The sequence below is a fragment of the Mus musculus genome, chromosome 6 (genome assembly GCF_000001635.26).
Source record: "Mus musculus strain C57BL/6J chromosome 6, GRCm38.p6 C57BL/6J".
Classification (NCBI taxonomy): Eukaryota; Metazoa; Chordata; class Mammalia; order Rodentia; family Muridae; genus Mus; species Mus musculus.
Window position 1 is genome coordinate 27,975,523 of NC_000072.6, and position 16,165 is coordinate 27,991,687.

The 16,165-nt window shown below is 39.1% G+C and overlaps 1 protein-coding gene across 8 annotated transcripts in view; it reads right to left on the minus strand.

Moving 5' to 3' along the window:
- The window catches only part of Grm8 (glutamate receptor, metabotropic 8), an 860,026-nt gene that overhangs the window by 700,402 nt on the left and 143,459 nt on the right, over positions 1 to 16,165 (minus strand). For all 8 annotated transcript variants that reach the window (NM_001361125.1, XM_030255174.1, NM_008174.3 and 5 more), the window contains one exon: positions 5,661 to 5,877. In NM_001361125.1, coding sequence (NP_001348054.1) covers positions 5,661 to 5,877 — 217 coding nt within the window. The remainder of the gene's footprint in view (positions 1 to 5,660; positions 5,878 to 16,165) is intronic.

Sequence of the window (16,165 nt, forward strand, 5' to 3'; positions counted from 1 at the left end):
GTGATTTGCAACTTGAAATGTAGTGTTATCAATGGAACTCAGCTGTATGAATATAAAGTAAAAATTTCAATTGAACTAAAATGTTTCCTTTCATTCATAGTATTTTAGAACATTAATGCTTTTGTCAAATTGATTTTTGCCTACTGGAAGTCATTTTTCCAAAGCAATGAACATCTAAGGGGGAAACTGTTCTTTATGTATGCTTTTCTTTCCATCATTGAAAATACTTTGTTTTAATCTTAAAACTAAATCCATTTTTACTCATAGAAATTTGGTTCTTATTTACAACCTAAGGGGGGAAGTTCTTTCTGATAAAATAATGTGCTCAACAATATATGTATATATATATATATATATATACATATATATATATATATATGATCAGTGGGTAGTTGTCAATTTTATAATATGAATGAAGTGTCCCATTAATGTTTGATTCTCACCAAGATGAGATCAACTGAATCACACCTCAAATTTGGGGGGCAAGTATCATTTTACATACTAAAGTTAATTAATTTAAACGGTGTATCCCATTATTTAAATGCAAGTTGCCAACTCTCTTCACAGTCCTTTCTAACACTGAGATTTTAAGATTCTGAACACATGTCAAATAATAGTCAGAAATGTCCAACATCAGTAAATTAGAAGAAAAGTCACATACAGTAGAAGACTTGACAGATTTAGGTCTATCCTGCCCCTTGTGATATTCGCAACAATGGCTTGAAAGCTTGTCATCTTCGATAAGTCATTCACAAACATGATTACTGATTAAAGGAGGTGTGTCTCCTTACTGTGAAAATCTACAGTGAAAAGATATCCTCCTTTCACAAATTCCTTTTATCTTCAAAGATAAAGCCATGGCTTCCTTGCACTTTATAATGATAGAAGCAGCATTAACATTTATTATCCTGTCTTCCTTTAAAACTAGAATAATAAGGTAAGACAAGGATGTGAAAGAAACTGTCTAAAGACTCAAAGAAGTCATTTACTGAGTCAGGAGCTACAAGCCTCCCAGCTTGTGATAGTAAAACATGATCAAATATCATCAACCCCTTTATTACAGTATCCGTGAGACCTTATATTGAATAATTAAAACAAGACAAATAGAGGAGCGCGGCTCTAACCATTGAGGGTGTGTAACATGGATGATGAATAAGTTGTAACCCAGGAACTACTAAGCTACTCCTTCCCCTCAACCCAAAGGAGACCCAGGGGGAAAATAGAAATAAATTAGGCTAGAAGACACAGTATGGATGTTTATCATTTTCTAGGTGTTATTATTAATAACGGGTTTTTGAAACTGAACAATGTAAAGTAGTTCCACAACCAGTATATAGTCGTATTTGTTGTCTCTGACATTCCTGCTGGAAGCTCCTGACAACATGAACCAGGGAAATAGAGATGCTGGGATCACACATATACCTAGAACCCTGCACTATATACTAAGCCATCCTATTCTTGTAATCAAGACCAGAACAGTGGGATTGCATAAAATGCCAAGGAACTTCTGAAGTCAGTGTATTATAGGCATCTCTATTAACTAAATCCTGTGTCCATGCTTATTTGTTAACATGTTCTTAGGGATTGCCCCGCAGACACACTCCTCTCTCTGGACACCACCCCCTCTGAGACCATCTGTAATGCATTGAACCATACATATGGAGATGTGCTAAAATCCTCACCTCTGTAACTCAAAATGTGACCATTTGGAAATAGAGACAATGCAAACATTATTCATGCTGAGATCATACTAGTAAGGTGGGTCTATCCAATATGGCTGCATCTCTTTAACAACAGAACACAAAGAACTACAACAACATAGAAAGTGGCTATGTGATTTAAGACGCAGTCATTAAAGTGATGTGTCTCCAAAGCTAAGGATGATCGAAGATTGCTGGCACAGCTCGGAAGCTCCAAGAGAGATGAGATTCTCCTCCAAGATCTCAGAATCAGCACACCCCTGAAGCACCTTAGTTTCAGGGTTTTGCTAGCAGAGGTGAGAAGCAATGAGCAACAACTTAAATCACACAGATGGTTCTTTGTTCTGGCACTTCTGCAAAGATGACTCATCTCTCTAGATCACACAGTGTGGGTCTATGTAACTGCGCATACACGTTTGGTTTTGGTCACTGGAAAAAAAAATTCCTACTCTCTTATTAAAAACTATTCATAGTCCTTGAATGAAAAAATTACCCAAAGAAAATAAATGCACATTTTCTATAATAAAAACTGTCTTCAAAGGTGACTAAGAGCCACCTATGGCCACCAATCCACCAAGAAGAGAGAACACTGTCCCGATCTTGGCTTCCCGTTACTGTATGAAGCCATAATTCTCATGAAATCTCTGCCGAGGAGTCTGTTCTTGGCTTCCTTTGTTTCTCACTCTCTACATTCTCAGCCTCGGCACCCACCATTGCCTCCTGAACTCAGATCTTTGTAAGATGGTGCTGAGCGTTCCCGCTTAGCTAGACCAATGCTCCTGTTGCTCGTCTCCACAAAGATGTTGCTGAGAAAGCTCAAACTCCCACTCCACAGGTCTCCCCACTCAAGCTCCCACTCCACACGTCTCCCCACTCCACACGTCTCCCCACTCCGCTTCTGTGACTGTGCTTGCCTTCTCTGAACTGCGCAGCTACAGAGCTCCGTGGTCAGCTGTAACTTTTTGTCTGGCCTTCGAGATCTACTTTTAATCAGTTACCAAGTTCCGTAAACTTGATCTCAGAAATGTCTCTCCTGTCTGTCTACTCTGCTATTTCTACTGCCACACCCCTATATTAAACCAAGACAGATACTGCAGAGGCCCCTTATGTAGTCTTCCATCCTCCACTAATATATTCAACCTGATAGATTTCCTCAGCCCTCGGAAGTTTTGGCAATTACTTAGAACATCAATACCTTATAACTTATAGTACTCAAATGTGTATCGATATCTAACTCTCTATTTTATTTGGCTTTTTTTACTGTGTACTATATTCTGGTCAAACTGTGCTTTCTGTGAACATATATTGTTATTTGTTTAAAAGTTTCTATAAGATATGGCTAGACTGACACTAAGACAGCTAAGATATCAAATCTATCAAATGCCTCCTATATCTCCTCAACAGGGACATTGCCTAGAAATGAGCGATTGTCAATGTCTGTTCTTAACTACCATTAATGCATAATCTTCATTCTCCAAGATTCACAGAAACTACGTCTAGAAACTCAGATTCTGTTAAAATGCAAAACACTCTAATTAAACTGGACATGCAATGTATCACTAAATGAATTTTAATACGTTACATTATGATCTACCTTAATTAATCAGACATAAAACATAGGCTGCCTCAACTTATACTGGAACTTTCTAGCAATCAATGTTGCTGAAGAGAGAAACTCAGAACAGAGAATAGAGTTTTGTGTACAAGTTGAGAGAATACATAACTTTATCAATGGACAGATATTCCAAAACCTGAACGTAACTAACTCTCTCTCAGTCCAGACACTCAGGTTTCTAAATACACACTACTAACATGGTGAGAGCTTGGCAAATGTTACAGAACTAATGAATTTTCATTAGAGTCATCAGATAATTCTGCAATGGGTTAAGTTGCTACTATTTGCCATTCCCATTAATATCATTGTCATGTGAAAGGTTGAATTTCCAGCTATTTTTGTTCTAGATAAAATCTTTGTCATTAAAATGAGGGATGATTCTGATATTTAATATATTCCATGGCACACTCTGGCATGGTACTAATTTGGCCTTTTCAACATTCTGCATATTAAGTGACAATCCATCCCTCCTCCATTCCCCAGATAAGTGAGAACTGAAATAGAATGGACAGCCAATCAAGTCACAGAATACTGAAAGGATCAACACAGGGAAAAAAAATGTGTTTCTGTAATCAGGAGCATCCATGAGGTGCTAAAATTATTTTCTTCCATAGTAATGACTCAGATAGAAACAGTAATGATGGAAGGGCCACCTAGGTCTTCCCATGTGACAGTATTCTCAATGTTCAGGAAAGCCTCCTAAAAAGAAAATCAAGTCCTTCTTATTTTAGTTGCACCTCACTTAACTTTTACAACAATACATTACTTCACATTCTACAATTGGCAAATTATGCCCTTATTGAATTTTTCATAGTAACTGTTCCGTGCACACAAAATGTGTCCCAGCATTGAAGAATGCCCCGAATCACTGCAGAAAACTTATTTCAATATACACTCTCCTATTTTCCTCCACATGTTGAATTATCACTCTGGTAAGAGCCGACATCAGCTGCTTGAATAATGTATTAACCCTGCTTCCAGAAGTCATTGCTTTCATCTGAAGGGGCATTTCCTTTAAGGATAAACATGGGACTTTTTTCCAAGAAAATAATATAATTTAAAGTTTAATGGAAGCATTTGAATCATTTTTATAGCCGTGGTGATATGAGTTAAAATTCCAAAATGCAAGGATTATGGTATCACAGGCACAGTTGGTATGAACACTTGTCCAATTAAATCAATTAACCCCATCTGCCACCTCGACAAGTCTCTCTCTACAGTTTCTGCCACAATACAGCCATAGAGCACATGTTAAATATAAAAATCACTGAGCACAGTAAATTTTCCTGTCCTATTACATCCATTAGAAAGGCTTCAGGCACCTATGACTCTCGAGTGAGAATCTTATTTCAAAAACTTTAGGTTCTTAGTTCCAGGTAATTATAGTTAAATCTCAACCAACCCTGTGATCTCCTCCTGAACCAAAACTTCTAACCATTAAGTGATCAACATAATTTCCTCCTTGAAGTTCTCAATTGCTTTAAAGTAGTCAAGAGATAGTTTTGCATCTCCACAACATCATAATTACCAACACAAAAGAGTAATTTTTAAATAAAATATTATTTAATTGCCAATAATGTCTCCTATCTACAAAGATATATCACTGACTAATTGTCAGTAAGAGTTTGCTGTATGCTGCTTTCTGTTGCCCTGATCTGTTTTTTCTAAGTAATAGAATGGATTTACAGCCTCACAGATAAATATACATGTTGATAAAATAGCTACAGAGACTGGAAATGCTCTTTGAAGAACTCCCAGGACAGGATCTTGCAGCACTTTGTCCTAACTAAGTTTTCACAATTTCCCCTTCATCCCTCTGGAAGCTCTACACTTTTATATACAAATGAAAGATGGAAAAAGTCAAATATGACAAGGAGAGTATGACTTAGGACTACCCCTGGGGGCTGATCTAATATTGCTTTAAGATGATTACAAGCACTGATCCCTCTAGTGTCCCCTGTTAAATTCCACTGACTTTTTTTTTTAATTTGATGACTTGCTAATGTAAACTTCTATCTAGAACAATCAAACAGTATGTCATTTATTCAAATTCACTGTGGCTCTAAGGTGCCTGCAAACTCCCTCATCAAAACAGACAACTCAAAAGATACTCACCGAAGTCAGGAGCTCTACTGCTCAAATTAGCACCAAAGAGTCACCTTGCTAGAAATAAGAACAATAAAACCATCTACAATACGCCTAAGCTTCCCCATACAGAGCACAGCCTGGGCCCCGCATTTGAGAGAATTCTAATTATCTCATATACATCAGACAGCACTTGGAGGTGTGCATATTTTAGCAACCTGTCACCTCCAAATTCAACCAACTGATAAATACATGCTCACCAATCTCCCTTGAGATCTGAGTGAAGGCCTCAACACCACTCTCTCCATAGTTCCCCTCGGAAGCCAGTGTTGACACATAATTCCATCCCAGGGCTGTCACAATGTCCACCATGGCTTGGGCTTGGTAGGAGTCAGGCGGGACCACCCGAGAAAAGAAATCATACCTGGTGTTGTCACTTAGCTCTGGGGCTGTAGATGCATAGCTAATCTGAGGTATCTGCAAAACAAATGAGAGGTCATGTCAACCTACTGTGTGTCTTGTACAGTGATAGATTATCACCAGAAACTAAATCATCAAAACTGTAACAGAAACTTAGAGGTATCAGCCTGAAGGCAAACTATGGTTTTAGGACCACCAGTATAATGAGAAGTAATTTCCTAACAGTCCATGGGTTTCATTTCCTTTTGAAACACAAATGTGCCAACACTGAGAAACAATCTATTTTTGCTTCAGGTGTCGAAGGCCAAAAGGAAAACATTTCGTGCTTTCTGAGGCTACTTTTTTATTCTGTACTTGATTGTTCTGGTGTGGAAATGAAAGAGAAATGAAGCCATAGAACAAACATATATTTGAGAAGGTCACATCAGAAATTCTCTTTGGCTTTAACACATAAAGGTTGGTTGGTTGGTTCATTCCTTCGTTGGTTCGTTGGTTGAAACTTGATACCACTTAAGTTTTAAAATTATAATTTTGATACATTGTTTTATTTTGCTTTTGATACAGAGTCTCACTATGTAGTCCTGGCTAACCTGGGCTCACTTATGTAGATCAGATTCAAAGGGGATGTTCAAGGAATTGTCCTGGCTTGCCACGAAAGTTTGAACCCCCAGGATCTAATGGTCACTCACCAGTCTCTAGACAGATTATTTCTAAACAATTCTTGACATCTTTGAATGTCACTCAGCATCTGGATAACCCCTCTCAGTCTACAGAATCCTACTCCATATTGGTGCCCACTGAAATGACAGGAAGATACAAATAAAAGCTTTACTCAGACTCAGACACAAACCAATGTGCTTGGAACTGTCCAGGTCCTGAAGCCTCTGGTAACCGGGCTCCAGCTTTCTATTTCAGCAATGGCAATGACTGTTCAGGTCAGCCCAATTAATGCTAAACTCTTCCTGGTTCCATTTTCCTGGTGGGGATCATGTTAACTTATTTAACACTGTGTGGCCATAAAAACTGTCTGAGCTGCCTCCTGCTGCCCTTTGCTTTCTATTCTAGACATACCAGCCTTGCCTTGCCTTAACAGACAGATGGCTTGATTAAGCTCTGTGCCTTCATAGTATGTGTCTACTCAGCAAGACGTTTCTCCAAATCTCAAAGCACAGCAGTCTTGGCCTTCTTCACCTTTTTTTTTTCTTGCTTCTAGAAAACCCATAAAAGAAATTCTGGACATTTAGTGAGCTCTCCCCGTGCCTTATACTAATCAACCCCATGTGCATTTCTGTATTCTAATAAAAAAAAAAAATTCAGCAGTCTGACCAAGGCGATGTTGTGCTGTTGTAGGTGTGGGTGTGAGTGGGTGTGTGGGTGGGTATATGTGGGCTTGAGAGTGAGTGTGGCTATGGAAGAGCCTTCTGCAGCACTAGACCATGTCTTGTCCTGTTTGAAAGCAATCTTCCCACTTCCTCAGCTCCTCAGAGTCCAGCGGTAAATGTCTTGCACAGCCCCCACCCTGCCTGTAATAATGAGCCACCCCTTTCTAAAAATGAGCACAAAGTGTGAAAATTGAGTGTTTGAAACCAAAACTAATTATCTCAAATTACTACCTTCAGTCAGTCACTTCCAGGGCTGTTTAATTAGCAGTCAGCATCATGTTTAGGATTAATTAAACAGGTGTAAAGGGTATATAAAATAAAAGTGCAGATAGGAGATGGTTGTTTGATTAATCCAGTAATGGGCTTTCTCCCTAAAGTCTTGAAGAGTTTTCTCTTCAGAGATCGATGTGTGAAAAACTAATGTGCAAGTACGTGTTTGCAATTTCATTTCTTCAATTCTTCTATGTTGCAATCTACAATAACATCATGGCGTAGTGATAGTATTTCAAGCCAAGTTTTCAAAGTGTCATAGAGTTGCATCCTGTTTTTACTTTATTTGCCATGGACCACTAAGCCTTGGCTCATTAAGCATTTTAATTTCTATACCAGCATCCCCAATATTTCCACTACCCTCAAATTAAACCCCTACTGGCAACTAAAGTAAAAATTTATTAAAGAACTAGGCTGTTTATTTTTCTTTCCACTGCACCAGATCCATTCTAACTAGCCCCTTAACCCTGGGGGTTTTAGCTATCAGAAACAACAACAAAATAAAGGTGCTGGGTGAAGGAGAGAAGAGGAGAGAAAAATGAGGAAAACCAAAGAAAATGTATCAACAAGAGGAGGCATTAAGGAAAACAGCCTTCATTGTTCTCTCATCCTTCTAAAGAAGAAATGTCCTTTACAGTGTCAAGTCCCACTCGACAATCTCAAGAATAAAATCTACACTCTCATCTTGTTTATGATATCACTCTGACTCACAGCCTTCCCATTTCCTGTTATGTTCCACCCATGGCAGAAGGATCTAAAGGAATAGATCCTGACCTCTATCTAGTCTTGTTTCCCTTCCTGGCTGCTGTGCCTCCTTTGGACCAGACTCTGGATCTAGAAACAGAAAAGCCATGAAGTGGACACCTGCACCCTTGCCCACATGTGCACTACAGCACGGGAAGGCTGTGTGCCTTTGCTTGCGGATGTTGTACATACCTCAGTGTCTCCCTTCCACAGGAATCACCCCCAGGCTTTTTCAAACAGTGCTCCTTATTCTCTGCCTTTCATTTGGATTAGAACTAGAATCCAGATTGATGGATGGCTTATGATCTTTCCAGAAGTTAGCTCGTTATTTATTTGGTATCTATAATACTTGATGGGGCAAGTGTCCAATGAGTGTTTAGATGTAATTCACTAATCCATGTCAGGACATTTGGTGTTGCCCCCCTCCTGCTGCATTCCTCTACAACAAGACAAGAATCTTCTCCATCTACCCATCAACCTGCCCCACCCTTCTGTGTCTATGAGTGTTCTCTTTACTACTCTATTGCCTGCCTTTTCTGTTTCCAGCTCCAACAGAGTTTGTCCCAGAGGAGGCACAGGAACAAGAAAGGGGAACAAGTGCAAACAGAGGTCAAGATATGTTCTTCCAACTTCTTCCTCCAACCCCCAGTAACAACGTGGTCTCTACCTGAGCCTCTGCCATAACTCTTGGGGACTCTAATATACATCCTCAACTTTGATCCTTGCAGGTGTCCTCACTATTGTCCATCTCTGAATACTTCAGCATTCAAGGGAAGTTCCTGTGTCTCTGCCCACACCTGAAAAATAGCCTTTTTATTAACCTTTCCCATCATTTCTCCAGTATGCCAAGAGCCTGGCTGTTCTGACTGATGCTCCCCATGACAGGTAGCTGTATCCGCCACCATCAGCTCTACCCTAACCTCTTAGTCTTCTGCCCACTTTCCTTTTCAAGACTCTCTACTGCTGTCCTCACCCGACTTTTCCCTTTTCTCTCTTTCAGCTCCTAAAGGCATCAAATTGCATATTTGAAAACACCTGTCATCTTACTTTCCTTCATTTCTCATTTTCTTTGTGCTGAGATTTCATAAAACTGTAATGTATACTTAAAATAAGGCTCTTTCCATTACTCAAATAAAGCATATTTGAGGCAATTAATTAATTATACAGCACGAGACTCATCATGAGACCCTCTTTTTAAAAAGGGTTTCAGCTTCCATCTTCCTGGTAACTTCAGTTCCCACCCCCAATCTTGTTTTTTGGGAAGGTGAAGAAGAAAGATTTCATATCCAATTGTCTGATTCTCTCTATCCTTGAGAGACAGGAAAGTAAGCCTGAAACCAGAGGTCTACACTTGCTGGACAAGAGCACATAACAAGCTCTTTATTTCCAGACTAGATCAAAACATCTCAGTCTCCCTTTCTACGTGTGGGCAGGACCTGTCTTCCTGGTGCAGAAGTCCATCTTCCTCCCTGCTATATAATCTTGGCAATCAAGTGTCTGAAAATGGGCAGAAACCCATTCTGCTGGTTTGAATTTACAGGACTTCAAATCTACTAGGAGTGCAAAAGTTGGTCCCAAAGTTGAGATGTGATACAGAAGTAGGAGGCATTATTTTGGCCTCAAGCCCAAGCTGGCTTTTCTGCAATCTAGTTCTTAACAGACAGCCATGTGTCTGGGGAGCTATTTGGTGCTTGCCTAGCTGTTAATAAAGCTAATTGCTTGATCTACATTTAACTAGCTATTCTGTGAATCTTGGACTTATACATTCTAAAGAGGGATTCCACATTGACTTGTAGCCTCTAAAGGAAGCTAAACTTTGATTTCTCTCTCTCTCTCTCTCTCTGTGTGTGTGTGTGTGTGTGTGTGTGCACACATGTGTGTGTGTACGTGTGTGCGTGTGTGCGTGTGTGTGTGTGTGTGTGTGTGTGTGTGTGTGTGTGTGTGTGTGTGTACGTGTGTGTGTGTGTAAAATAGGCTACTGGTTCTCTTCTACTTTCGCTAGATGAAACCTCTCTAGGTGCTTGACCACTCAGAACTGGACTGCACACCCCAGCCTTCTTTGCAGTGATGAGCAGAACTTCTGAAAATGTTCCTGAAGGGACCAGGCATGCCTTCCCCACCTTTTATCTCTGTGCTTCAAACATAAAGGTGATATCTCCATGGGTTTTCCTAGACAGTACCCAAGCAAAGGTAGAACAAAAGACATTCTCTAGGCCAAGTCACTGTGATGTCTCAATTCCTAGGACTCTGGCTGTTTACTGTTTCCATTCATGGCCTCCTCAGATCTATATACACCAGCAACCAAAGCACTTTTTTTAAGATAGAAAAGTAGTATCTTGCTCACAGCCCTTCAATCATTTTCCCTTTCCCTTTGATCTTAGAATAAAGCCTAAACTTCTGGCTACAAGGTCATTTGAGCTGGCTTCTGATTCTCTTTCCCCCTTGCTCATCTGTTGGAATCATGAAGCCCTTAGCATGGAGGCCTTCTTTCAACTCATGGACCAGGAAATTCCCTGTTGCTCTGCATAATAGTACCCCATGTGCCTTCCTTTTCCTCACTGGATTTTTCTCAACCTTTGGCCTCTGTGCAGTTGTTTCTTCCTGAAACAGAATCCCTCTGACTGCTCATTTTCAGTGTCTTCCATCTCCAGTTACTCCTTCATCACCCCATACACTTTCCCCCATGCTGTTATTACAACTTGAATATATGGATTCTATCACCTTTATGAACAGATACTCTAAAAGGGCATCATTCACTGTGTTCTTTATAGATGTTATATGAGTTTCTAATGCATAGTAAAAGGTCAATAAATATTAATCAGAAAAAAAAGAAAACCTCAAGGATCATGTATCACTTTCCTCCATGTGAACCAACATTGAGGGATCTTTCTACAACACTATTTCAATAGAACGTTACTAATTTTCATATTATTTATTAATCAAAGCAGCTATATTTATTACTCAGCAGCTATAGCTACTGATCAGCACGAGATCATCTTTTTACCAAGTAGAAGTGATAGAATTCCAATTCAAATCAACTAAGTGCATTAGAGTTGGGTCCTGAGCAGGTTCACAGCAGGAAAGCATTCACTTGTCAGTCAATTCTTTGGGATGCTAGAAAGGGCCATAGTAACTCCAGAGATGTCTTGGGGAACACTTTAGAAGCCCATGGACTTCAATCTGTCATTGAATAAAAGTTACATTTCCAATCAAAAGCCTCTTCTATTTTACTGTTTTCTGTAGACTGATTATTCAAGACAGACTTAAAGGTGCTTATGCCTCCAGTAAACTGTCTCTTCCGATTACCTTTACTGACTCTGCTTGCATCAATGAGGAGTGAAATTGTGAGTAACTGAGACTCACAGTGCGTTTGCTACTTCCCAATGGGTGTCATTTCTATTGCCTGTAAAGATTTCTCACTGTTTATTCATCAAAATGTTGTAATCTTGAAACTTGCCTGGTCTGTTCAGACTGGCATGTGTCATTCCTGCTCTCTATACTTTAGGATTTTTCCACAACCTCATGGAAGCCAAGACTCAACCTCGACAAACTAGTGATAAAGGCACCTAATGTACCCTCAAGGAAAGTCCTAGGATGCGTAGTAAGTTCATACTCCTACAAAGAAACTCACACAACTCTGAGTCACATGCATCTCCACTGTTGATTCTTGGGGGTAAAAAAGAAAGCCTGTCTAAAAACAACTTTATTCATTTATCGATTGCTATATTTGACGGGGCATGTTAGTGAGGGGTTCTTTGTGTTATTCAGTAACATCATTGGTTTTCCCCAGAGATGGATCAGCTTGAAACCCCACTCTTCCCCCAGGAGGTAGCGCTTGCCTGAGCACATCTTCAGCGATGGTGGCCTTAGCAATAGTGGCCATCACAATGATTGCTTCCTGCCACCCGGCTTTAGGATGGATCTGCTGCTTCTGCAAAACCCAGGACCAGAAAAGGCATACTGACTGTTGTGGCCATTAGCTTTGTCTGTTCAGACGTTGTTGCTCTGTGGTATTAAATCTACTTGTGCTTGTGGCAAGACTTGAGTATATAATCAGAAGTTAGATGAGAGTAAGGAGTCAGGGCTAGGAGTGATTGTCCAGCACTGGCCCCCCCTCTCCCAACATTGCCTTGAGCTTTCATGCTCCTCTCAGCTTCATGAAAAACACATAAAGAGAAGATGGAAAGGAAAAAAAAGTAAAGCCAAATGGTCACAAAATAAAGAAGAATGACAAGTACCCCAATTTTGCATTCAAAATTATGAGTCCTTTCCTAATTCAAAAATCCCTCAGTCTGTGGGCAGTTCTTAAGCTTCCAGCTCAGAAGCCAATGTCAAATTGAAATATTCATGCCTGTCTTTCTGCTCAATTGAGTTCCCATACTTGACTCTCAAGGAGGACTCTTCACTGTGTTTTGATGCATGATAGAGATTAGCAAAAGAAAGCAAGGAAGCCTACTGAAATGGGAAATTGTGGGGGTCAGAGACAGCTAGAGAGATTTCATCCTACACTGCCCTGCATTTTTATTCTTTCCCCTACATCAGCTCACTCAGGCTAAGTAAGGCTTTATATCCTCACCCATGCCACAAGAGCCTGTAGTTGTTAGCACAAGCAAATACAGTCCACACTGGGAAGTCTAGCGTCATAAGTTTAATTCGTTATGGACCAAAATGCAGCCTACACCCCTCACTAGAGCACCCTCTTCACAATGCAGAGCACTGCTAACAAAACCATCCAGAGAGGGGCAGACAAGGCCAATCCAGTCTCCCTGCCGAATAAATAATTCAAAGATAGCTTATGACTGAGGGTGAACTCGAAACTTCCGCAGCAAATGTGAAAAAGTATCATATCATAGGTAGCAGGGCTTTTTCAAAACACGAAGAACATGGTTTGGTCTCTATGTGCCCCTGAAAGGGTAGATTTGATTCCACTTGTAGTCATTTGTTGCCCTCTAATAATATACTCGGCCGGTCTGTTGAAATGTAAGAAAATCACATTTTCTTTTCTATTTTTTTTTTCAGCTTTGAGTTAGAGAAAGAAAGAAAGCAAAAGGCACACTGGAATTTAAACAACTCTTCTAAATACAGAAATTTTCAAAGTAGCAGCCAGATAGAGATGGCAGAGTGGGAAGCCGTAATGCTTTGGGACGTAGGGCATGAACACTGTCATATATGAGCTTTACTGATCTGAAGAAGGACCAGTCACAGATGTAGACAGCATACAGAAGATAAGTATATTGTGAAAAACAATGACTTCTCAGGGGTCTCACAGTCAACAACTGACAAATTCTTGAAGAATTTGCATCCTGACTCCTCCCACATATGCCCCCTGTTGGTTCTCTCACAGAACCAACTGGAAGCTAGAGAGTATTTGACCTCTAACCTACCTATTTAAAATGGAAAAACAAGCAATCCAGGAACATAAAAGAATTTACATATAAACAACCACAATTATGCCTTATATGATTAATAATATTTTTTTAATCTGCTAATTACATTTTACAAAGAGGAAGCATAAGAGTTCCTAAGGGAAGGTGCAGCTATAATCTATTAAGTCTCTAGCACTGTGGAGATTCTTACACCTAAGTATTCTACATACATGTTCATCTCAGTGTTTCAATGAGTAGGATTAAACCTTTACTGTTTAATACAGGGACATCACTGTTACGAATAACTTTATACTTTATCTCATTTAAATCTCCTGGTCATCAATTTTTTTCTTTTCTGATTTCTCTACACTTCCCTAACTGTGACATCTAGAAAATTATTATCTGTAAAAATTCAATATTACACACAAATTTACAAGGTTAGTTTTGCCTTTCTTTTTCCCAGCAACATATTTCTATTAATTGCTTTGAAATTTGATACAATGCACCCTGATCACATGATCACACTTGCTTCTTATTCCTCCCAGGGCCACCATTCTTCCACCCTTGTAAGCCCCCATACATAAGAAAGAGAGGGAAGGAGGGAAGAGGGAAGGAGGGAGGAAGAAAGGAAGGTAGCTTCATAGACAGCTATCTCCCAGATGTATAAACACCCAAATTGTAGAAGTAAAGGGGAGGAGATCTGGTCAACTGACAGTTAATTTTAGAAAACTTGCCAGAGACTGAATCATATTAAACCAACATCACCAAACACCCTGCTTCTTACAAGTTGTTTTCTTTATTTTCTATTTTATTTTTGATTGACACACAATATTTGTATACCTTATGGCTATGGTGTGATTTCATACATATTACATATATAAAAACATTATAGAATGTTAAAATCCTGGTTACTGACATATCTATTACCTTGAATGTCATTATTTCTTGCAGGGAGGGCATTATAATTTTTTCTCTTCTAGGATTTTAAAATATATAATACATAAGTGTTAACTAAACTCTCCCTACTAATATATTTACAAGCACTATAACTAATTTAGAGTCTTATAACTATGAAGAGAATAATATAAAATTATTAGCAGGAATATACACAGCTCTAAATTCTAGGGCTTATATGGGTAAGGAATGAATGAATGAATGGGTGAGCAGAAAGACCCAGTGTAAGCTAATAATAAAAAATAAAAATAGCAGAAACTAAACTTGAAGGCAAGAGCCCAGTCCACTCCTTGAAAGAACTTGTGTTACTTACAAACTCTAATATTTGCTTCCTTAGAAAAATAAAGAGAAATTGAGGACAATATGGTCTTTATCCTCCTTAGGCAGAAGAGGCTTGGGCCGGATTTTAATATACATGAGAAGCAAGTTAGAACTAACTCAGGAAGATAATCTGTCACCTTTTTTTTTAACAAGATAATATACATTTGCTCAGAAGACAGAACGGGGAATAAATGGATCCATCTTCCTCTGAAAACTTCACACCATGACCTACCATCCCGGGGAGACACAGGAAATGTCATTCTTGATTTCATTATGTCTAACTATTACTGCTGATTCCAGTGCATTCTGGAGTAAAAGGAACGTCTTTGATGCCTCTTGACAAAATTTTCAAGCAACTTGGGATTTAAAAATGAAGTCTATTTCAGAGTATTCTTTTCAACAAATGGTAGGGGAAAAAAATATATATATATATATATATACATATATTGTATACTCATATATTGTATGAGTTGCTTAGGGCAGTGGAAATTTTTTTGTAAAGTGGTTTTTCTTACATGAGTACCAAAAGATGATCAATTACAATTTGTTATAATAGAAAACCCAAAATGATGTGGTGGCACTTTCTTAGCATCGTTTGCTAAATCACTTAAAAATGTAACTCAGCCCCCCACTCACTCCCATCACTGCTGACTTCAAACGATCACCTAGCTTCTAATTTTCCTCTTCTGCTGATGTCCTTGCTGTGCAATCACCACTGTGGCTCAGTTTTTCCCCTAAGCATGTCAGCACCAGAATACTTACACGTAAAAAGTTAGTAATTATAACCAACAAATTGAAGTCAATAAACCCTAAGCTGGCAAATATTCCATTTAGACTGGCATTTTGCCACTCAATAATCCATGATTTGAATTCTGCAAATAAGAGGGGAAAATGGTGATAAGGACATTTGTCTATGTAAATCGGTTTCCTGATTGACAGACTCTATGATTTTCAGTGATTATCTACATTCACCAATATTCTGGTCTTCAAGTCATTATCTGTCTCCCAGCTGTCATTCAGGTACTGATTCTAAACACCTCATGCCAGTGGGGATTTTCAGTTCTTTAATGATACCCAAGAAGGTGATCTCAGCTGTTAGAAGGACCTCGGGAGGTTAAAGGTCTTAATTAGAGTTCCGTTTACATAGGAAAGAAACTTAGCTCCATCTCCAAAGAATGAATAGTGGATTTCATAAATGGCAAAGAGGGAAAGAAGATAAAAGAACTCATGTGACCCAGATCCCATTATTCTGCCACATGCGGGAGAGTGCCCCCAAGGCTATGTTCTCCTGACAAACATCAATACTAT